At 37.9% G+C, this 24765-nt stretch overlaps 2 protein-coding genes across 2 annotated transcripts in view; both read right to left on the bottom strand.

Annotated features, from left to right (window-relative positions):
- The window catches only part of LOC126267097 (transforming acidic coiled-coil-containing protein 1), a 320226-nt gene that overhangs the window by 182026 nt on the left and 113435 nt on the right, over positions 1-24765 (bottom strand). The window contains exons 3-4 of the mRNA XM_049971979.1: positions 17774-17874; positions 6407-6604 (exon numbers count right to left, since the gene is read on the bottom strand). Of these exons, the coding sequence (XP_049827936.1) occupies positions 6407-6604; positions 17774-17866 (291 nt within the window). The 5' untranslated portion in view covers positions 17867-17874. The remainder of the gene's footprint in view (positions 1-6406; positions 6605-17773; positions 17875-24765) is intronic.
- On the bottom strand, positions 7404-11826 carry LOC126267098 (DNA-directed primase/polymerase protein-like). Its single transcript, XM_049971980.1, has 2 exons — positions 11426-11826; positions 7404-11332 (listed from the first exon to the last, which is right to left on the bottom strand). Exon 2 carries the CDS (start codon positions 11202-11204, stop codon positions 9822-9824), a length of 1383 nt encoding a protein of 460 aa, XP_049827937.1. The 5' UTR covers positions 11205-11332; positions 11426-11826; the 3' UTR covers positions 7404-9821.

Below are 24765 nucleotides of genomic sequence, written 5' to 3'. Positions count from 1 at the left end.
CCCTGACAAATTTTGAGATATCAAGAGTAAGTTTAGATGTAAGTTGACAATCTGTCATTGCAGCTACAGTACAAGAGACAATAGTGCAAATGAGAAAATATCTAAAAAAGAAAGTTGCAAGCAGATGACATTTCCTGATGTGAGCAAAAATCTTAAGTAACAACATTAATATTTTTTGTAATGAACTGTTTTTAGATGGAGAAAGCAAGCCAAATATATGTGTGTTTATTAAGACCACTGATGTTATTTCATTTCGATAAAACGAAACACATTTGGTGACAAAAATTTACTTGGAGCCACAAGACAGATTTAAAATACCGTCACTGATTTCAGAAATAGCCTCAGCAAAAAGTAGGCCTCTTGAAGGAAGTGTATAAGGAGGGCAAGAATTGTGTAGACTAAAACTATAGGTGACCGCCAATAAAATGTTGGTTCTACTATGTTCATTATTGTCAGTTCTCGCTCACTGTGGTATATATATTATTTTGCAAGTATCGTGTGATTTTTCTTTCAAGAAATATATAAGTACATCGTGCACAAACTGACAGCCAACTTACTAGCAAATAAACTACTTTTGAAGTGCCAAAATGTACTAGAACAAATAAAATGTCTATAAAATGCCACACTGCACAATGTAATTGCAGGGAGACAGTTGCAATTCCAGAAATCTATCACCCAAGGCCTCTGGCCTGCTGAGGAGCACCGCAGTTCTGGTTCCATGGATAAACCACGAAAATCCACTGCATTATGCCACACACAAACAGACCCGGCCTGTGGGTAGATGGGTGAGACTAGATTTGATGGGCAGGGCCTGCACATTAGCGGGAACCGAGTGGCTTCAGATCGACAGGACCGATATATTACAGATACATGCCGAAACGGCTTTTGGTTTGGCCCATCATGGAAATCCACTTCTGTGGCCAGTTATTCACAAGCCACATACAACATGTTAATGAAATGAGACCACGGTGATTAAGGCATGCAACAGATATCTCGTTCAAATCCTCTAAGAATCAATAATAACGAGGATAGGTAGCAACTCACTATAAAGATAATTGGACAGCCACAGACAGGCACATATAAAAGACAATAATCCTCAGCCACAGCTTTTGTCAGAAAATGGGCGCGCGCGAACACACACACACACACACACACACACACACACACACACACACACACACACACACACACACACACAAATCACTCAGACACAACTCATGCACACATGACCACTGTCCAAGGCCGCTGCACCTACAAACTCTGAGAATCATATCCAAGCAAACCGCTCTTCATGCACCTCATCAGCAGCTGCTAGGCTAGCGACAAGAAGTGATAGCAGCACTGACTGCAAGATGATGGGAGTGGTAGGAAGGGAAGAAGCAGTAGTAATGAGGGAGTAGGGAAGTGGCGTACATATTCACCTGCACTCAACCAGCAACGATGCATGACACCATAGTAAACAACCCATCTTACCTTGCTGAGACAAAAACGAGATTTTTGCAGTTTTTTTTTCCTGCAAATTTCCCTGATATCTCATTGATGTGCTTGAAATTCCCTGAGATCCAGAACGTAGGTTAACCCTGGAAAGGAGCACTGCTAATGGTGCATGATCTGCCTAGGATGTCCGCAAAGCTCAAGGTGACAGGTATCATGCTCCCCATCAAAGATGACCCTCTGGATAGATACCACACAACTGTTAGTGCGATAGATTCGGAATCATCATAGCCAGGCTCTTAAACATAAAATTCATCATAGTGCCAATACAGCATATTTGTATCTACTGAAAAGATAATCAGCAAGAATGAACGAGTTAAAAGGGATCATAACAACAACCAAACAAGTTGCATAAAATGCACACTAAATAAAATGGGAGGAAAAACCAGAGGATCATGGACTTTAACATAATCAAGGCACACAAAGAAGACACTGCAAGGACTTCACCACTTCTTTGTTTACTTTTCCAGAGTCACAGACTGTTTAGGAAGATAGCTTGAAGGTAGTTCTACCACATCAGCACAAGATTTTAATACTGTGCTAGAAACGGCATCACAGCCAGAAAAATTAAAACCTTTTTATGGCACCTGTTCTACATTATTTTTTGAAGTATTATGGTGTTAGCTTGTATATATAATGTGTGCCTCATTTGAGTGATTTTTCATGTGATGTTAAGCACAAAACATTTGTTAGCATTCTACTCTTTTTCATTCACCATGTAGTTAAGTATTTAATTTTGGTAATAACTTTTCCAACTACAAGTTGAAGGCAGATCACTGATAACCTAAGCTACTGTTATAAGTAAGCTTTCAGATTTTTTGTGGTGACATACAAACAAAAGCAGGTGCACAAACATTTTTACCAATCATAATGCAATTGCCATAGGTGTGACATGTGGCCTAAAAAAAGGCAATCAAATAAAAAATAAATATATGATGATGTAAATAAAATAGAAAGAAACTTCCACATGGGAAAAATATATTAAAAACAAAGATTCCAAGACTTACGAAGCGGGAAAGCGCTGACAGACAGGCACAATGAACAAAACACACACACAGAATTACTAGCTTTCGCAACCGATGGTTGCTTCTTCAGACATATGTCTGCTTGTGACTGTGTATGTACGGATGGATATGTGTGTGTGTGTGTGTGTGTGTGTGTGTGTGTGTGTGTGTGTGTGTGTGTGTACACCTGTCCTTTTTTCCCGTCTTTCCGCTCCCGGGATTGGAATGACTCCTTACCCTCTCCCTTAAAACCCACATCCTTTCGTCTTTCCCTCTCCTTCCCTCTTTCCTGAAGAAGCAACCATCGGTTGCGAAAGCTAGTAATTCTGTGTGTGTGTTTGTGTGTTTTGTTCATTGTGCCTGTCTGCCGGCGCTTTCCCACTTGTTAAGTCTTGGAATCTTTGTTTTTAATATAAAAAATAAATATATTATTTCAGTACAGTATGATGCCTACACCCCCCTCCCCCCCCCCCCCCAATACCTCAAGTTCACGGCACATTTTGATGAACCCCAGTTATGCTTTGGGAAATATGGTCACAGCAGTGGTGCCATTAGCACCAGAAAGCATGCAGAATTACATAAATTATGTTTACCACAAATTGCCAGTGCAATAGGGAACTGGGAGAGCTTGTCTTATTAACAGTATTTTTTTCCTACATTATATAACTTTGTGGTTTTGCTGCCTTTAACCTTTGAGCTGGTGCACCTTTTCCATAACACCAGTGGGCACGTGGTATACTTTGTACACATGTAAAGACTAGCTTTTTTATGTTACCAAATTGCAGTTTAATCTTAGTTTAACTAAGCAATGATAAAATGAACTTCAATTATATGACCTAAGTCGCTGTTTAATTAAGCAATACAAAAGTAAACTTTCGTTATATCACTCTATTGCCACATACAAATGTTACACTACAGTACTGACCCACTCAAAGCATTATACTGTGCAGCTGCTTCAGATCCCAGCTGACCACTTATTCCAATATGGAGTAATTTCTTGCACAGATCACAATTTTTTTCTTACCTAGTTCACTGTTTATTGTATAATACTGCTGCTCACTTGGAAGCAACAATGAAGGAATAGGTATGGGTTTGCAACTGTAAAACAATGGAAGGGTACAAGACAATGTTATCTGCAGTCGGCACACTTTACACATAAGAAAACCGCTTGAGTCTTATTAATCTGAAAAGATGAGTGGGTCCAAAGATTCGCAAGCAGGATGAACATCAGCTGAGAATGACCAAGCTAAAATTCAATAGCCTCCTAGCCCATAGCCAAATTGGCATAAATTGATTCCCGACAGTTGCGGTGAGCAGCATGCAGTTGCATTGTACACTTAACTCAATCAATCACATAATGTGATTTTGTAAATGTCGCTATGGCTATGTCTCAGTGTTCGCAGAACTCTATACATGAACATGGTTTTCACCTGCAGCCATTTGCACTTCGCAGTTGAAAGTTGGCAACAACCTACCAGCTGTCAGGGGCTATCTTATCCCGACTCTACTATAACACGTATGCTAACTGAAAGGTAGATAGGGTCAGGTGTTGTGCTTTTTATCACCATTGGATGCACTGTTGATAGAAATTTATCCCTAAAGCATGTTTACTTTGAGCATTATGGCCCAAGGACACGTAAATACAGCAACTATACTGGAGAAGCTCGTTACATATTTACAAGATGATGATGACAATATCTGGAGTGTGGAGCACTCAACTGCACAGTTATCAGTGCCCAATCAAACTCTCAATCTTTGCACTATCCAGCCTCACCACTTTCCTGAATGATGCGGACAAAATAAACACCCAGATTCTGGGCAGAAAAAATCCCCAACCCAGCCTGGAATCAGGACCAGGACCCCACGATCCAGAGGCAGCAATGCTAGCCACTAGACCATGAGCTGCTTATGTGGTTTGTAAGGCATTGTACGTCAAATCAATACAGAAAATAATAAAGTGCTACCATAGTGTTTCATGCCAACAAAGATGTAATTTGCTCCTCTAAAATTAGGATTAAACTTAATGGAATATATGGACAATCGATGAACTGAATCTCAGGTCTGTGCTTCATCTGCTTCTGTGACCACTTCAATCACACACATACACTGTGTGTTTTTTCAAAAATAATTCCCAGAATCATAACCTGTCACCATTACATTGCTCTGTACAGGTCATGGTGGTGAATTAATAACTTAGGGATTCCTGACAATGACAACAATGCTCCATTCTTGCAACACTATTGGTCATATTACTTTGCGTTTTCTCTGTGAGAGACATTGTTCCAGTACAATGCCTAAAGGCAGTTACTGAAGTGCTGGTGGGTAAGTGGCAGACTATAAATTCGAAAACGAGATTCAGTTACCTATATTTTGTGCTGTATGTAAACTTCCTCCATATGAAAGGATTGAACCTGATAATAACAGTATGCAGACTAATTAAATGTATTAATACATTTTGCTATTGAATGTGTAATGTGTTTTACAACTGATGGCAGTGACACAGGATAGCTTTAATTTTTTGTGGCAAGACAGCAAAATTTTACCATGTAGGCTGTTGTAAATAATTTCACAATACCTGAAGATGAGATGCAGATCAAAACGTGGAGTAAATACAGAATTATTTACCAGTAGTTGAAATGTGATTATGTTCAGTCCAAAGTCAGCCTTTGGAGTTTTTCTAATAAATTATGAGTCAGTATTGTTGGCCATCACTTACTTTCAGGGGGCAAATTTATAATAATGCCAATACATAAAAAATTATAAAACAAAAAGAGGATACACTACTTAGCTTTCAGAACTAATAGTTCCTTTTTTGAAGAATATTAGGTTGAACAAGGACAACAGGTGACTCCGACCCCAGGAGGAACGGGGTCCACTTGTAGGTAAGTACTAGATGGCAGTTCACACTACAGGTGAGCCTACCTTTCCTTTCTAACTTAACCTTCTCCAACTTAACCTTCTCCAACACATGCTGCATAATGAAGGAATTATCAGTTCCAAAATTTAGATAGTGTGCCCACTTTTGCTTTTGTATACATATCTGTACCTCCTGAAGGTACGTGCTACCCAGCAATTATCTCATAATTTATTAGTTTTCTCAATTAAATTTTCCTTTGGTACAATTAGGAATTTTTCTGTCCCAATCTCATCTGGCAGTGTGTGTGTGTGTGTGTGTGTGTGTGTGTGTGTGTGTGTGTGTGTGTGAGAGAGAGAGAGAGAGAGAGAGAGAGAGAGAGAGAGAGAGAGAGCACCAAGTTGCACAACAATCAGAGCCCACGCTTAACTTACTAGATACATTAGTTTGAGTGCCAGAGGAAAGCAGCACACTACCTCCAATGCTACCTTGCCTAGTAAAGTTGCTGAGGACAAATTTACTGGAGTCATTGGACATCTTCCACCTTGAGAAACTTTGGTGTGTACATTCTGAACCCAGACATTGCTAATCATCTGCTACGTATTGAATTGAATGCGCGACATCACACAGCACCGTCCACTGTGTGTGTCAAATCAGTGCATATTCCTAATAAAGTTGCAACACAACAAGCACACAGAGTCCAAAAAAAGCTTACACGAGACCACAGCTTGCTCTCCTCACTCGAGTCATCAAAAGTTATTTTAAATAAAGTATAGCGATCAAATCATTGTGCCCAAATCTCTTCATAGCCCAGGAGGTGAAAACTCGTACCTGCCATTCACAGTTTACTGACAATTCTCTATAACATCTAAATAAAATTTACTGTAAGCCTGATGATCAAATTAAGGTGCTCATATTACAGCGTGCAATGTTCCCACGTGACACTCTTTCAACATTAATTAATGTTGCTTTCAGTAAATATACTGTATTATTACTGTACAACAATGTTGCACTCTACGGGTCTACTAAATTATCAAAAATAATTTCAGCTTACCATTTTTTGTGTATTCTTGTTAAGATCTTTGAGGACAACCCGCTTTACATTATATTCCTGCATCCTCTTCACTGCAGTAGGTTTTGGCTCAAGTTTCATGACACCAGACACAACTGAATGGAGGACCGAGGCTCCTTTAGACACTCTCGCATTTGAAGCTGGATACATGTTTTCAATTTGCTCTTCCATTGTGGATACCTTTAATGAAATTTGTAACCTTCATTAAAAAAATACAAATTTCCAAGAAAGAGGTTTCACTAAATAAGAAAAGAAGGAAAGTATATAGTGTCTTATTACACTACTGCACCAACCCAAGAATGGTGCTATATGCAGCTCCAAGTTACAGCCCATCTTTGGTCTTGAAATCAGCAGCCTCTGAGCTGTGACACTGTCATGAAAGCTGAGTCCAACCACATTTTGAGGAGTCGTTCTGCCAATGGCCTCAGTACTTATTAATAACCTTGGCATATGACATTTAATATGTGCCTTAACTTTTGAGTCTCTGCAGTCATGTCCTTTAATAACTGAGATTGAATGTGGCAGCCAAAACACACACTTTGTTATTTCAAAGTGGTATGTGTTTAATCTATTTTTCATCAAAGAATTCAGAAATGGTTATGAAATAGATATTTACCATCAAACACAACCATGCCCCGCCACACGGTATAGAAAGATAAGTTTTCCCACCTACACATCTGCCATGTTCTGCATAGCACTCAATTTTTTTTCCAAATCATGTACTCATGTTTATGCCCAGCGTTCGAAGCTTTATGAAATTGTCTACTCATAAACACCACGCATAAAAATGCTCGGCTCTTATTATGCCTACCTGGTGTAGTCTTAAACAATATTGGCACAAGAACCATTTAAGAGATACCACCTGCTTACATATTTTCTTTATAGCACTTTTGATTAGAATAATCTTTTACACTTTACGCATTGCTATAATCATAGGACGTAGATTCTCACAACATACACTTTAATAAAATGGAATACAACTAGATACAATCTTTGAACGAAATATACAATTTTGACTTCTGTTGATTGTACCAGCACAGTACGGTTCATCACTCTTGATTTACATTAATCATGACCAATTATTTGAAACTTAAATCTAAAGTTTAATGATGACAGAAGGATCTATAAGATGTCTCAACAGAAGCTGCCATGCTACATAAAGAACTCACAGTGAGGTTAATGGAGAGGATAAATTACTTTTCAATTTAATTCTTTGCATTATACGTATTTCTGTTTCTAAAACCTTTTCTATGGTGTTAATTCCCCATAGAAAGAAGCTGGATATTTAAGTTTTACGTACTTATGCAAAGTGCAAACAATAATGCATAAAAAAGAGGTGGATAGAAAGAAACAAGAACATAAGTTGAGTGAAGTGAAAATTAAATACCTCTTAAGCAAAATTTAACATGGAATGATAACTATAGTGACCTTTCGCCTTCTACCTGAACATGCTCTCCTTTAAGTTTGATCAGCCCTGAGTAAATGGAGCAAATCACAAGTGAATAAGGCAGCGAACATAAATTTTACTGCAATGTTTAAAGGAGTCTGCATCCAAAAAATAAAATTAAGAAGGAAGTACTTCACACAACAATCCATTATTACTTCCTGAAAATGTTGCACATTGTACTAGCTCAATTTTGTCAGATATTACTATACACAAAAATGATATTTGAATATCAAAACTAAAGAAGCATATTATATAAAAAAAATTGAGTCTGAAAACAAATATTGACAGACAAGAAAAAAAGGGAGCACTATTTAAAAATTGTGATAAGAGATGATAAATACCATTCAAATGTGTATATAGGTTATAGGAAGAGGAAAACAAAGAATTAAACCAGTTCTTCATAAACTTTTTATTTCTGTTGCAACAATATAAAATTATGCAAAAAACCACGAACAGTTGAGAATTACTTGCTGGACTAAGTATGCCATTGGAACCACCAATGTAAATAAAATAGCGTAGCCAAAATTCATCATCTAATTTTTTGCCAGTATATATACCGATAAACAAAAGATTAGTTGCACAGAAGGCCCTAGCGTTCTCTCCCACTCTACAGTTTCAGAACAACCAGAGAAAATTCTATGTAGGCCTACTGCACAGGAACAGAAATATTTTACAATACAGCTAGAAGTATAGCATACACATACAACAACTGTAATTAACAAAATGCATACAAGAGGTGCAAATAAGTTTTAGTTGTATGCTTATTGTTTATTATGCAAAGTCTTGAGTACCTTGGGACAAACTGTACAAACTGGGTCTAATGTGAATCTTTTACTGTTTACAGTTCATAAAATAAATCACAGAGAGCAAGAAGTAGGGGATGCACTAATACAACATCAATGCAAGTAGTATTACATAATGACTTTGTGAGTTTTGTATTTTCAATCACGGGTTTTGCTGTTGAAGCTACCAAATTTGTAAAATACACACACTCATTTTACTGATGCAAATTAGGACTTATGCTGCAACAAGTTCCATATGAAAAAAGAAAACATAATGGAAGTTTCGTATAGTAAATTCTACTGTCTAAACTGTAATGCAGTCTGCAACAATTTTTCATACTAGTACTTTATTGTGACTTATATTCTCTGTTAATAAACACACATATCAAAAATGCCACTGGTAATGCAATGTAACATCAAACTTAGTAGTCATGCAATGGTTACCACTCACTTTTTAACTCTCTTTATTTTCATTGCAATTATCTTGATAGTTAAATAGATTCTGAAATATTTCAACCTCCTTACAAATTACAGGTCTAGGGTAACAACATACTCCTAAAAATATATATGTTATAAAAGGAAAAGACTAAGTTCTACTTAAAGCTTTATCATCTTATCACAAGAGGTGTTTAGTATTACACCCTTTACATCACAACCTGATCTTTGTATTAAACAATAACAAAAATAGTACAAACTGATTTGGTAATTTCTGAAAGCATCTATGCACAACCAATGACCTAAGTCAACTTTTAATTACAAGATTCTCTCTTCAACACTACTTATGTAAAGTAATGGACATGTGGAAAAGTGTAGTATACACGAAAAGATCTGAAACAATTTTCCCCAAGCAAAGCATTACACCATATTTGAATCTCATAGTCTGCAACTTCCACAATATCACATTTGCCTTCATCCCTCCATGCTAGTCACATTTGCATTCATAATATACATAGCCTAAGTGTTATTTATTTAGTAAGTTTTTCAGTTTAAATAATGTCACCATTTTATTAACCTACATATGACATATTTAAACTTTTTACCCCATAAAAGAAGAATTCCTATGTCTTAGAACTTGCACACAATTTTTAAACCTAACTTGTTGGTCACAGCTTATATTCTTAGTGTTTCCTTCCTTTCTTGTTCCCTTCAAATATGTCATTTATGTTGACTATGTGGTTCCTCCTACATATACCAAATCAAATTCAACATTGTCTAGAATTCCTATCATAGCATCATCAGGTAATTCAAAATCACCAAAGCCAACTTCTGTTTTATCTGTATTAAATATTTCATCATCTTCAAGAATGAAAGCAAGCTCTGGTGGCAATTTCCAGGTTTGTGAAGTGAAGCTTCTACAGTCTGGATCATGACATTTCTGATAGAAACAAGCTTCTGCCAAATTCACTATGTATTTGATGTTATTACTCCGGTGTTCGCGATTTATATTATGACAGAATCTGTATCCAATAATGTCATATGAAATATACCCATTAGAACTGAAATAGGCCCAACGCCAAATTCTTCCAGGATCTATAACTTTACTAATAAAATTGTCGATTTGAGGATATGGTGAATTACAGGCAGAGGAATAATTTGAGTGCCTTTTTAGTTTTTTTCCTTGCTTAAATGATACACAGTCTGAATCATAATCCAGGACTCTCCCGACTTCACTGGAAAAGTAAGTAACTAGGGACTCAAGAAAATACCACAATTCCAATTCATTTTGATTTTTCAGTGTTGATTTAAACTGATCTTCTTCACTAGCTGCTAATGGGTTGTTTTTCATATATTTTGTCGAACCATATACCCTAAAATGTCTATTTTTAGTGTAAACACTTTGGTCACAAAACAGGACAGTCTCACTTCTTCTCTCCCATACAAACAATGATTCTAATTCTGACAGCTGAAAAAACTGTCGCAGTAAATGGTCATCTGCACTGACGCTGTGTGTAATTTCTTGGCAAATATATTTGACAAAATTTCCTACGCAGTAATTACAGTGAAATGCAGCATTAGGTATGATAAATATCAAGTGTCTACTGAATTTAGAAGGAGTGCTTGAATCCATATCTATTACATTTTTTCGAGAAACTTTTACATTTAATTCTTTATCAAGATAAAGAAATACAATCTTCAAAAACGTTTCAACCATTTTTGGCCCGTTACTGGTTTTATTTGAAAGTTTGTCAAACTCGATGTCAAAATAGAGTTTGCAAACCGTATGCTCTGGTATAATCTCATAAGAGCATCTTTCCTGAACTTTTCTCTGAACGTCATAATGCCAAAATACCTTTGGATTAGCAACCAGGAAGCTCCTACGCCCCAACCGGTGTTGAAATGCAAATACCATTAAACCACACTTGCCATTACCAAATTTTAAAGCTGCTTCTTGTTTTCTAAACACTTTCCAAGTACTACTTGGATCATTTGCGTCCGCCAGTCTATGGCGGTATTCAACCACATACTCATCTATCTCTGCGACTGCTTTTACTTTTCTTGAACGTTTTTTACCATAAAATGTGGCAGGCGATAGGCTATTTTCGACAGTCATTGTGTATGTAGAAATTTCCAATATTTCAGCACACTTACGGCTTCTACGTTACTGCACAACGTTTGCACCGTTCTTCGAGACTGGCAATGTCATAACATATTCAGCTCGCCTCCTGTCTATCCGGCGTCCTTATATGGGACAGTAAAAACCGTTACACAATGCAAATACAGAAAAAAGTGTTCCCTCAAATGTAAACTAAATTAACAATAAACACTACGTACCACTAGATATCTTCGATAGCCCTATTACTATAATCGATGATAAAAGTTATCACAACACAAGCAACCGCCAAAACAAATATCACATTCAAATCAAAAGGCGGGATCGAAGATCTTCGACTAAAGATATGCGAACAGTTTTTACTCAGTGTGTCTTTGAATTCACCATACAGTAGACAATCTCTGGAGGAGCATTGCTTTTTGTGCATTTTGTCGATGTCAGCATTAAACTGTGATTGTCATGTGATCGCAGAACGACGTTGTTTACTGCCATTGCGACAGAGTTATAAACTTCTAATATTCCACGTATTTATTGCGTTTTCAGCATTTGCTTAAGGCCAATTCACACTGGCCGACACGGCCCGTCCCCTTAAAACATTTCGCAATAGATGTCAAATGGTGGCGTCCACAATGGCCGTCACGCTACAGCACCGTCAAAGTTTCTCTGGAGGAAAGTTTTGACAGATGACGTTATCCATCCATTGCTGATCACGTCACCCACGAGCTCATTTTCTCCAGATACACGGTCATTTCATTTTGTCATGATTGATATCAGTTGTTTGTTGTTCGTTATGTTATGAAATTGTTTCATTTTTTATTTGTTTTGACAAAAAGTCAGTGAGGCAGCAGTCTGAAATGTACAACATGAGCATACCAAATTACTTTCTATCTACCGCATTTATAAGGTGGATTTTTAAACATGTCGGTATTTAATATCTTACAACGAAATGCGTTTCCAGTACAGCACCAACTTGCAATACTGTGTTTAGGATCAGATTGATTTGTGGGTGAAATTTATTTGTATGTTGTCATCTATTTGCATTGTTTCATAAGGATATGGACTCATATTTTTGGACACTGCAAGTTGCTTGTTTAAGTATATGTTTGTGATAGCCGTATTTATTGTTATGTAGCTCTGTGGACTTTGTGTGGAACAGTCTAGCAAGCGCCAGTAGTCAAGATTTATGTGGTTTCATTAGTTAACCCCAGTTCAAAAACGGCACTACGACTAACAAACCTCAAATACAAGAGGTAAAAAAAACCATATCAATCCTGAAGGGACAGGTATTGAGTGATATATGAACTAAAAAAAGACTCTGTCCGAACATGCCGACCGGCCGCCGTATTATCCTCTCAGCCCAGGGGCGTCACTGGATGTGGATACGAAGAGGCATGTAGTCAGGATACCGCTCTCATGGCCGTTGTAAGTTGTCCTGACTGGAACCGCTACTTCTAAGTCAAGTAGCTCCTCAATTTGCATCACAAGGGCTGAGGGCATCCCGCTTGCCAACAGTGCTCCGCAGAATGGACTGTCACCCATCCAAGTGCTAGTCATGCCTGATAGTGCTTAACTTCGGTGATCTGACTAGAACCGGTGTTACCACTTCGGCTAGGCCGTTGGCGAGGGAGATATGACTATTGTACAAAAATTTGTACTGGGACAGCAACTAAACTTAACCTTAGACCAACAAATTTTTCGTAGGACGTGATGGCAGCTCATAACACTGTGTTCCCTTTAGTAATTCTGGGTGCGATTTGACGTAACAAAAGAAAACCATTACTTCAACTTCCTAAAATATAAAAAGAAGATTTGTCTTTCTCGAGCTCTTTTTATAGTAAACTAAATTCGCATTCTGCACCACTTAATGACATTTTTCTGATCCACACTCTTTTTTGTGTTGTTATGCATCTTGGTCTTCTTTCTCTAATATGCACGCTATCCCTGCAAGCTGCATAACTATTTGAACCAGTAAATGCCTTTTCTGTACAAATATGGACTGCAGCATCCACGTACATGAGCTACAAGATTGTGTATGTGCACTTTGCTTAGAAAAGCTTTTGAAAAGCATCTTGGAAGTATCGTAATTCCTTCGAAAACAACAGCTGAGAACACCTATGCAAGTTGAAATCACATGACTTGAATTGACATGGCATTCCGTGACGTGATGGACAGTGTGAAAGCAGCTTAATGCGACAGTGCCATGAAGTGATGGTGCCATGACATGGCAGTGCTGTGACAGCTAGTGTGAATTGGCCTTAATGCTCATTTCACAATAATTTCCGCAAACGTGACGTCATTTTGACGTCACATGCAATATTAATGACCGCATTATCGGCTACAGGGGCAATTCTAGAAGTCCGTCAAGGGGAGAAGGGCTAATGGGGGAGGAGAGGGTTTGGGGGAATGGAATATCGCTTAACAAAAGGAGAGTTTGGGTTCCCTACCGTTAAATTGTTAAAACTTAATGTCGTTTAAAGTAGTTTTTGGTAACTACTTTGGAGTGCAGGGTAAAAATGTGTCTTAATAAATAATAAGATGCCTATTTTAAGTTAAATGATATTTATTGGATTAGATAGTAAGCTATTTTGCACTCTTATTCTTCTGTTAAAAGGTGTTTGAAATACAAAGTAACCTATATTGCTACATAATTATTTAAAAAAATATTGAATCTGTTGGAGTAATATATTCACTAATTTCTGAAGTTACATCCCATGTAATGTGATAGTTCATGTGCACATACTGCAGATTTACAGAAACATGTCATTCTTGGTATAATTTGTTATAATTGTTGCTATGATAAAATGTCACGTAATTTAAGTTGTCCGCTTAAGTTCCTGCCTAACCACACTGTTGGAAGTCGCTATATAATCGGAAATAAAGAGATGAATATTTGTGAGATGAAAAATACAAAAATTTTTTTGCACATCGTTATAGTAGCAGGATTTAACGCTGTACTTTTAGGTTGCAGCCTAACCACACACTCGGAAATCGCCACATATTCGGAAATAAAGAACAAAATATTTGCGAAAAGGCAGAATATGAACTTTATTGGTGATTGTTTCACTCGCAGCAATTAAAGCTGTGCTCTTAGGTACCAACCTACCCACACCCTCAGAAAACGCCCCACATTCGTAAATAAACAGCGCAATATTTGTGACAAGGAAGGATATAAATTTTAATGCTGCAAGTTTTACTCACAGTAATTTAACCTCTTCAGGGATATTGGCACATATGTGGCCATTAACCTTACACTGAATACAGGGTGGCCCATTGATAGTGACCGGGTTAAATATCTCACGAAATAAGCGTCAAACGAAAAAACTACAAAGAACGAAACTCGTGTGGCTTGAAGGGGGAAACCAGATGGCGCTATGGTTGGCCCACTAGATGGCCCTGCCATAGGTCAAACGGATATCAACTGCGTTTTTTAAAAAAATAGGAACCCCCATTTTTATTACGTATTCGTGTAGTACGTAAAGAAATACAATTCTTTTAGTTGGACCACTTTTTTCGCTTTGTGACAGATGGCGCTGTAATAGTCAAAAACATATGGCTCACAATTTTAGACGAACCGTTGGTAACAGGTAGGTTTTTTAAATTAAAATACAGAATGTAGGTACGTTTGAACATTTTATTTCGGTTGTTCCAATGTGATACATGTACCTTTGTGAACGTATCATTTCTGAGAAGGTGTCATTTCTGAGAAGGCGTCACTTTTTTCGCTTTTTGATAGATGACGCTGTAATAGTCACAAACATATGCCTCACAATTTTAGAAGAACAGTATAAGTACGTGGAATCACGTAACATTAAGCCAGTGCGGACGGTATTTGCTTCGTGATACCCCAGATCACGTAAGAAAGTAAGAAACAGATTGTCCGATCGCTTGGTCTAGCAGGCAACCCTTGCCAGGAACGGCCACCAGGTGGCAACAGCGTCAAGCCCTTACTTGTGGACTCAACCACTAGATGGCACTCTGTTCTGTAAAATATGTGGCAACACTGACCGATCGCGTGCAGCTTTCCACTATTTGACGTCTGTTATGTACAGCTGTGTCTGACATACCGGTGGTAGTGGATCGAGTCGTCATGCCGAGGGCCTGCGAGTATATCAACTGTGGAAGGAGTAGACGAACAAATCCTGAACTAAAAATGTCCAGATTTCCCGTCAAAGATAAAGAAAGGTTACGCGAGTGGATTTTAAATTCAGGTAATGGCAGCCCTTCCTGTACAAGAATCATATCATATAATTTTTAAATGAAATCTTTGCTGCGATTTGTACTTTTTTAAACTGTTTATTCACTTCACTATCGTAATTTTGACTGTATAGGCATTTTGTGTGTAATGTGAAAATGAAACCAGTATAAGATATGGATAACAAAATGCAAAGCATAGTGTGGTAACATTTGGTAAACAATTTAAGAAGCATTACCTTACAAGACCTTTCCCTTGGTACTTGAAAATGGCTCTAGAGCTGAAATCGCAACAGTGAAACAAATCAATAATAGTCGTCATCTAACTGCTAGGTCATCAGTCCCTCTAAATCCTGGTATATGCTAGAGCGAACGAAGTGCACGAGTGTAGAACTTCGTTTACACTGCTGCAAATGAGTATTCAGAGATAAGTCGCCAATGTTCACTGCCATTCGTTTATACGTGTGAACAAGCGTTTATACTGGAATGAAGGGAGGAGAATAGAAGAGAACGAGCATAGTATGCAAACAATAGAATCTGCCTATGTTAATTTTTTTTTTTTATCTCTGCGCTAATAAACGTCACACAGCTTTCACTCGAAAACAACACTACTTAACAGTAACAGGTCTGTTCGAGTGCGGATATCCCCAGTAATAACTGTGTTGCAGATAAAAACGTACGTGTGTTGCGAATATTTGCGGGTTATCTTTAAACTGTACAAAGTAAATTTTTAACATAATTATGGTTTGCCGTCTGTGGCTCTTCAAAGTTGACACCGCCAAAATATGCTCGAAAAACAGGCTTTCACTTCTATATTACCGCGTCTGCAGCCCCCTTTCAACAACAATCCAAAATTCATCGTTTTGTGCCACTCTTATATCATTTACGAAAAGTTACAAACAAAGTAAAATAATTTAAATTTGAAATGACTGTCACTGGAATATGTCAAGCCTTAATTCGCATCATAACCGAGTGCGGACATCAGCAGATAAAAATTTAGGTCAGGCACAAGTCTCTTTTCAGAGCAGTGGTGGATTAAACTGCTTTACAAAACGTTATCTCAGAATGCGGATAAGCAAATGACAGATGTGGATAATGATCTTGTGGATGCGGTGCACATACGGACGGCGGCATTTTTCCTGTCCGCGCAGACTTCTAGTTACCGCTACGATGTAAATCTTCGATATTGAGATAAGATTATTTTGCCGGCAGGTTTTGAAAAAGCAAAAAAAAAAAGAGGCGTAGGAAAATAAATATATTGGTGACTTAATTTGTTACGTAGATGTGAAACTCTTGGAAGTAGTGCCAATGCACTTAGCACTAAATTGCAGCTCCAGCCTTCTTTAGATTTATTCCAGAATTTTGCACATATGTCGGTTGACGCCTTTCGCTGGCTTCTCATTACACCTGACGAAGAAATTTACTAGCAGCAACATAAAGTAAGTTCGCAAGAAGACGAGTACTCTTCGTGCTGGTAACGCCAAAGGGGAGACGAGGCAAACTTCTTATGGTGCTTTGCTCAAAAACCGACAGCCAGCTGAACACTAACGAACACTACCGAATGCGTAACGAAAAAAACTGAATGTTATTGTCTCGCAGTGGTGAATGGAATTGAACACTACAGAATCAGCATTTCATCACGCAAACACTTGCAAACATTGATGTCCTTTCGCTATTTAATTGTTTCTCACTGTGAAAACTAAGCACTAGAGGGGAAACAACATTATAGTCAATGTTTGTTTTAATTACGAAGCAAGTAATGTCACGCAGAAGAGATTAGAAATCACATGTTTCTTAACTTTTGCAGGAACTTCAGAGGCACTGTGGGAACCGAGTAAAGTTTACGAACCAAACACGACTGAATGTCGTTTCCTCAAATTCGTCTACACATATGAGAATGCAGTTTTTCCTGTTTTAGTTCGCTCAGTGCTGACCAGGCTTAAAACGCCATAGGACCACATTCCCAGAATTAATCATAATATTTAAAGTCCAAAAAAGGTTGCACACAAAGATCTCTGTTAGCAAATACTTAATGAAAGATTCCTTTCTATCATGCTACTGTAGACTCAGCTACTAAGTGTGTTAATGGTATATATATATATATATATATATATATATATATATATATATATATATATATATATATATCGTATTTTTCTGATAGATAGTTATTGTTACAGACAATGTCAAACTGCTGGATATGGACCCAGAAAAATTGCATAACAGACTGCTGTGTGACGTCCACTTTGATGAAAAGTCATTCATGAACAGTACGAAACAACGGCTTATACACACAGCAGTTCCTGTAAAATTTACATCTGACACTGGTTCTTCAGCAGTATGTGAGGGAACTAGTGATAAGAATAGTTTGTCATCACCTGAACTGAAAGTGAACACTCCAAGGAGAACATACAGTGCAGCCAGTCACCTTCTGGTAGAAACAAATGCAGCACCACAAAAGTGTGAACCATTTCCAGACCTGAAAGAAATCATAGAAATACCTGCATGACAAGTTAAAAGAAAACTCTGTATGCTATGTCATGATGATGAGGATACTCCTAGAAAGCAAAAACTGAAACAGAAAATACATAATGAACAGATCACTTAAAAACAAAACATCCTACTTGTCAAAAGTTAAGAGTAGATTATTGCATTGTAGGAGCTCAAATAATATTGCCCATGTGTTAAGCAGTTTCTGCTTCCCATCTGATTTTTCCAGGGCACAGGCTGCAATGCAGTGCAAGAGCAAAAAACGTCCGTGGTCTTCTATCGAGAAAAATCTTTCTGATGTTTTACAAATCTCCTGCAGCATATAAATTTTTGCGAAAATTGGGTGTCGTATTACCTGGACTGTCCACAATTAGACGCTGGATGGGCGTCACAAAATTTCTACCAGAGTTTAACAAAAACCATTTTAGTCAACTTAGCAAGAAATTTGAGGCACAAACTTATTTAGAAAAGGCATGTGTACTATCTTTTGATGAGATGTCGATATGCGCCATCTGGAATCTGCAAAAGATCTCGATTTAGTAGAAGGTCTAGAAGATTTGGGTGATAGGCGAAGGAAACCACCTCCTGCAAATTATGAACTTGTTTTTATGATTAGAGGCATCTACAGTAACTGGAAATTGCCTGTTTCATATTTTTTGTCTAATTCAGGAGTAAAACATGCGGATATATTGGGACTCTTATAGGAACTAATTATTTTATTGCAAAATGCAAACCTAGAGCCAAAATTATTCGTTTGTGATTAGGGAGCTAGTAATTGAAGTGTTGTGAAGCATTTACATGTTACGCCTAAGAAACCTTGTTTTATTGTAAATGGGCAGAAATTGTTTTATATTTATGATGTCCCACATTTATTCAAAAGCATACGAAACAATCTGCTTAGTGGCGACTTCATTTTCAACAATCCTGTTGTTTTATTCGAAGATGTCAGAAAAACATATGACTTTGATAAGAAGAACAAAAGAAGCACAATATTGGTAAAACTCACTGACAGTCATTTGCAACCTGATTTATTCCAGAAAATAAATGTAAAAATAGCAGTCCAGGTCCTCAGCCACTCTGTTGCTGCAGCTATCAGAACTTGTGTAGCGAGTAAAGAATTTCAGAGTGATAACGCAGAGAGCACAGCTACTTTTATAGAATTTATGAAGAATGTGTTTGACGTTTTGAACAGCAGGGCAGCATTTTCCTCTAATCCATATAGGTGTGCTTTATCAGAACATGTCCAGTAGTAATGGAAACGATACAGAATGCAAAGGATGTCTTAAGTACCATAAATAAAACTGAAAAAAAGACAGGTAAAATAACGATACCACCATGCATTACGGGTTTAATCCAGACTGTGAATGCTATAGCTTAGTTTTTTCTTGAGGAACAAACTGTCAGCATTACATTTTTACTGCCCAGCAGATTGAATCAAGATTCTCTTGAGAATTTATTTTCTGTGTACCGTCAGAAAGGAGGCTACAACCGTAATCCAACAGTTAGAACACTAAGGTGCTTGTTCCGAACAAGCACTATTTACTCACTAATGAAGCCTTCTGACGCTTCAAATTGTGAGAAAGACACTGACAAGATGCTGTTACTGAACAACTGTGTGTTGCTAAAAGAAGGTGATGAATCTCAGCTGTTGGAGAGCTCTGGAAACCTCGGAATTCCGAATACCCCTGGTTCCTCTATGGATGAAGAAGGGAGTACCATCGAGGCTGACGAGTATTTGTCTTCCTCACAGCAAGTCCTTTCCTCTTAACAGTGTTCAGTAGTATATTTTGCTGGCTAATTAGCACACATATGCATCGAAAGGTATGGTTGTTTGAGATGTAAGAAGACACTTACATGTAGCAGTGAGCTTCGAGAGAAGAGGGAATTATTTATTCTCCATAAAAAATACGCAACTGTGAATTTGTGTCATTCTTCAGTGTGACTCAGCGCTCCAAATGTTGAGGTTAGCCACGTTATTGAAATGTCTTTACAGGCATATGAGTCCTGTTTTTTTACAGTTTAATTATAAGAGAAATATATAGTTTAGGATTGTTAATTACATCAAATCAACACTTGAAAACTTTCACTGGTTGGGCGATGAGGAACGTGGAGAACACAGACTTTTCATTTTGAATCATCTTGTGAAATACAAATTGTATTACAGTTGCAGAACAATGTTCAAAGACAAGTGTAGTAGAACACTCTCAAAACTGAAAATGATAAAAAAATATGTAGTTTATTCATATTGTATTTAAGTACCAAATAAAGATTCTCTGTTAGGTTGCACAAATAAGTTTCGTTGCCTTGATCACTCTACTACGTTTAATTAGAAACAAGTACTGCTTGTGACAATAGTACATGTGCTGACTGTAAAGTTAAGATGTTTACCATCAATTTTATTTTTTACTCACGATATTTAAAGTTTCACAATATTTCTTTTTTCGAAAATATCGTTGTTAAATGCTAACATGAAATTATATTCGTTTACAACTAACAGTAATCAAATGCAAAATGTGGTTATACTTCAGAACGCTTACAGTAATAAGAAGAAAGGAAGCAAAATCAGTTTCTTAAACTTATTTACAGTCTCAACATGAAAAATATATTGTCGTTATAACTCACCTAATCCCTATACATACTCTGTACAAAATAAATAATTATGTCAGACGCGAAACACACTGCTCAGTGCAATATTTGTCAGTAAATAATGGATTGTATTTCAAAGACGTTGAGAAGATTTTGAAAACTTTCTAATGTTAACCTGCATGTGGAGGTCTTTTTTACCACCATAATCTGTATCAGAAGAGCTGAATAAGAAAGAGGAAATAGACGGCATGGAAGGCGAGCGTAAAACTTATGCAACTGCATTACATTCTGCATTGAAACAGTAACTCATGAGAAACGTTTGTGTGTTACTTTTCATTTATTTCATTTCGCATATGATTGTGAGAAGTATTCCTACAGTAGAAACAAACTTGGTTTGTAGAATTACAGGAGAGAGTCTACATTCTTCGACTGAAAACTCGGGAAAAACCATTGCCGATCATGGTCTACAGTCAGCTGTGTGACGAATGCATTTCGCGCGCAGCCCTCTAGCCGAACACAAATCAGCGTCATTCACGTCACCGAAGATACAGCGTTGCCAATTCCGCAACATGGACAGGTCAGTTAGCATTTTAGCGTCGCCTGCGACATCTGTTGACCGACGGGAAAACTATTTTTACAGTTGCCTGTTCCGCCGTAAAGACGGTCAATCTGTTTCTTACGTGATGTGGGGTGATACATTACCCATGTTAAAATGGACCGCTTGCCAATTGCGGAAAAGGCCGATGTCGTGTTGAAGTATGGCTATTGTGATCAAAATGCCCAATAGCCTGTGCTATGTATGCTGCTCGGTATCCTGGACGACATCATCCAAATGTCCGGACCGTTCTCCAAATAGTTACGTTATTTAAGAAAACAGGAAGTGTTCAGCCACACGTGAAACGTCAATACCGACCTGCAACAAATGATGATGCCCAAGTAGGTGTTTTAGCAGCTATTGCAGCTAGTCCGCACATCAGTAGCAGACAAATTGCTCGAGAATCGGGAATCTCAAAAACGTCGGTGTTGAGAATGCTACATCAACATCGATTGGACCCGTGCCATATTTCTATGCACCAGGAATTGCATGGCGATGACTTTGAACATTGTGTACAGTTCTGCCACTGGGCACAAGAGAAATTATGGGACGATGACAGATTTTTTTCACACGTTCTATTTAGCGACGAAGCGTCATACACCAACAGCGGTAGCGCAAACCAGCATAATACGCATTATTATGCAACGGAAAATCCACGATGGCTGCGACAAGTGGAACACCAGCGACCTTAGCAAGTTAATGTATGGTGCGGCATTATGGGAGGAAGTATAATTGGCCCCCATTTTATCAATGGCAATCTAAATGGAGCAATGTATGCTGATTTCCTACGTAATGTTCTACAGATGTTACTACAAGATGTTTTACTGCATGACAGAATGGCGATGTACTTCCAACATCATGGATGTCCAGCACATAGCTCGCGTGTGGTTGAAGCGGTATTGAATAGCATATTTCATGACACGTGGATTGGTCGTAGAAGCACCATATCATGGCCTGCACATTCACCAGATCTGACGTCCCCGGATTTATTTCTTTAGGGAAAGTTGATGGACATTGGCTATCGTGATCCACTGACAATGCCTGACGATATGCGTCAAGGCATTGTCAATGCATGTGCAAACATTACAGAAGGCGAACTACACACAGTGGAGGGGAATGTCGTTACACATATTGCCAAATAAATTGAGGTTGACGAACATCATTTTGAGCATCATTTCTCAGAAATGATAAGTTCACAAAGGTACATGCATCACATTGGAACAACCGAAATAAAATGTTCAAACTTACCTACGTTCTGTATTTTAATTTAAAAAACCTACCTGTTAGCAACTGTTTGTCTAAAATTGTGAAGCATATGTTTGTGACTATTACAGCGCCACCTATCACAAAGCGAAAAAAATGGTCCAGCTAAAACATTCATATTTCTTTATGTGCTACACGAATTTTTCGTCTACAGTTTTTTATTGTGTGCTTTGAACATTTATTATTATAATGTTACTGTTGAAACAGTTATATGTGGGAACTATTTTGTATAAAACGACTGTTTACAACCATACACATTTGTGGACGCAGTGAAATAGGTAACATAACGTGAAATACAACGTAACCACCAGTGTTTTGTCATTTTATTTCTTTCATTTATTTTACAGTTTCTCTTCCACCATTATTATGAATGAATCGATGGAAGACATTGAGCCCAGAGGAAATTTTACTCAGTTTAGATTCTGTTGATGATGCCAATTGTTCTAATTAGGATGTAAATTATAAGTGATCAAGACAGTGATATTCCTGATGACGGATCTGATGATGATAGTGTTGTTGGCGATGACATTGTTGCTAGTGATGATTTACCTGTTGATAGCGCAATTCAGTCAATAACAGTGCAGACCAATAGTGCAACTACAAGTACAAGTTCCACAGTTTCGAATTCTCCAATATCTACTTATACTGTATTATGTGGTATCCAAACAAGGACAACGACTTTGTTGGTAACATTCGTGCATTCTGTGGCGTTTACAAAAGTAATAGTGCACTGGACGTGATCCTTAAAGAGACAACAACGTACGTTTTTTCAAATGGTGAGTGCAATTTCTCTGTGTCAGTAAGTGAAACTCATTGGTTCTTAGCAATTAATTTGATTATGACATATATAAAGTACCCAAACTATCGAATGTACTAGTCAAGTAACCCACTTTTAACAAAGGATCTTATTGTTGACATTATGTCACTAAAGATATTTGAGAAAATAAAAACGTATTTACATTTTGTGGACAATGACGAAATCCCTGCCCGCATCTCATGGTCGTGCGGTAGCGTTTTCGCTTCCCACGCACCGGTTCCCGGGTTCGATTCCCGGCAGGGTCAGGGATTTTCTCGGCCTCGTGATGGCTGGGTGTTGTGTGATGTCCTTAGGTTAGTTAGGTTTAAGTAGTTCTAAGATCTAGGGGACTGATGACCATAGCTGCTAAGTCCCACAGTGCTCAGAGCCATTTGAACCATTTTTGAACGAAATCCCTGAAAACGACACTGACATGTTTGTGAAGGTGAAACCTATTTTGGGAATACCGAAAGAGACAATTTCAGGGCCAGTAACTCCTACTGAAGATCAATCTATAGATGAAATGGTTATCCACTTCAAGGATAGAGGCAAGGCAAAACAGTATATAAAGTCTAAACCAAAAAAAGTGGGGATTCAAAGCATAGGTACGCTCTAGATCAGATGGATATGTGACATTTTTTTGAGATGTACCAAGGGATAAAACAGGAACAGAATAACACACTGAGTCCTAACTTTGGTCCTCTTGGTAACAATGTTGTAAGATTGAGCCAGGGGCTAGAAGGAAAGAATCACAAGATCATTCACTAACAGCTAAAAACAGCTAAAACGTCCAGCCCTATCTTACTTGCAGCCTCTGCCAGCTCTACCTTCTTCCCGGAGTTGCCCCCATTGATATTAATAGCTCCCCATCTCATTACCATTTGTTTGCCAAGTCGTATCTTAGGAGTCACTGGTTTGTCAGTTAGAGGTGGGACTCCGTAACCTCCAAAGGTCCGAGGCATTTTTCTCTGATTGTTGCCAGCATCATTCTTGACAATTTATTCACAACAGTCCCATTGCTTTTGTATCTGAAGCAAAAGAAAATTCATATATTGGGAACTATATGGTCGAACAGACTGAAGGGTAGAGAGGGTAAATTGACTAACAGCAAAGCCCCTAATGAAATCAGGTCGAGGTTCAATGTCTATTGCTACTTCTAACGACAAAATTACAGTTGTGCGTTGGGTGGATAGAAACATTGTCCACATGATATCTACCTTTCCTGGAGGGATACCGACTGATACTGTCCAAAGATGGGATGTGAAGAACCATGCTCGCATAGATATAGAAAGGGCATGTGCTGTACCATGCTACAACCAATTCATGGGCGGAGTAGACATGACTAACTGAATGGTTGCACACTACCTGCACACAATGAAGAGCAAGAAGTTTGATTTGAGAATATTTTTCCACTTTTATAATGTTGCATTAGTAAATGCATGGATTCTTTACAGGACACTGAAAGAAATATTTCTTTTGTGGAATTCAAGGTACCAGTTGCTACAACAGTTATAGAGCTTGGAAACCTGCAAAGGAGGTGTGGCAGACCATGCTCACTTGATGAAAAGGCAACGCACTGGATGTTCTGCAGATATAAGACTGGCTGGAATAGCCCATTATCGTGCAAAAAGGGAATGTAA

Source organism: Schistocerca gregaria, chromosome 4 (genome assembly GCF_023897955.1).
Source record: "Schistocerca gregaria isolate iqSchGreg1 chromosome 4, iqSchGreg1.2, whole genome shotgun sequence".
In the NCBI taxonomy this organism is placed as follows: domain Eukaryota; kingdom Metazoa; phylum Arthropoda; class Insecta; order Orthoptera; family Acrididae; genus Schistocerca; species Schistocerca gregaria.
This window is presented reverse-complemented; position numbering and strand designations above follow the sequence as displayed.

Excerpts from the sequence above, each read along its gene's own strand:
- LOC126267098 (XM_049971980.1), bottom strand. The coding sequence starts at position 11,204 with ATGACTGTCGAAAATAGCCTATCGCCTGCCACATTTTATGGTAAAAAA.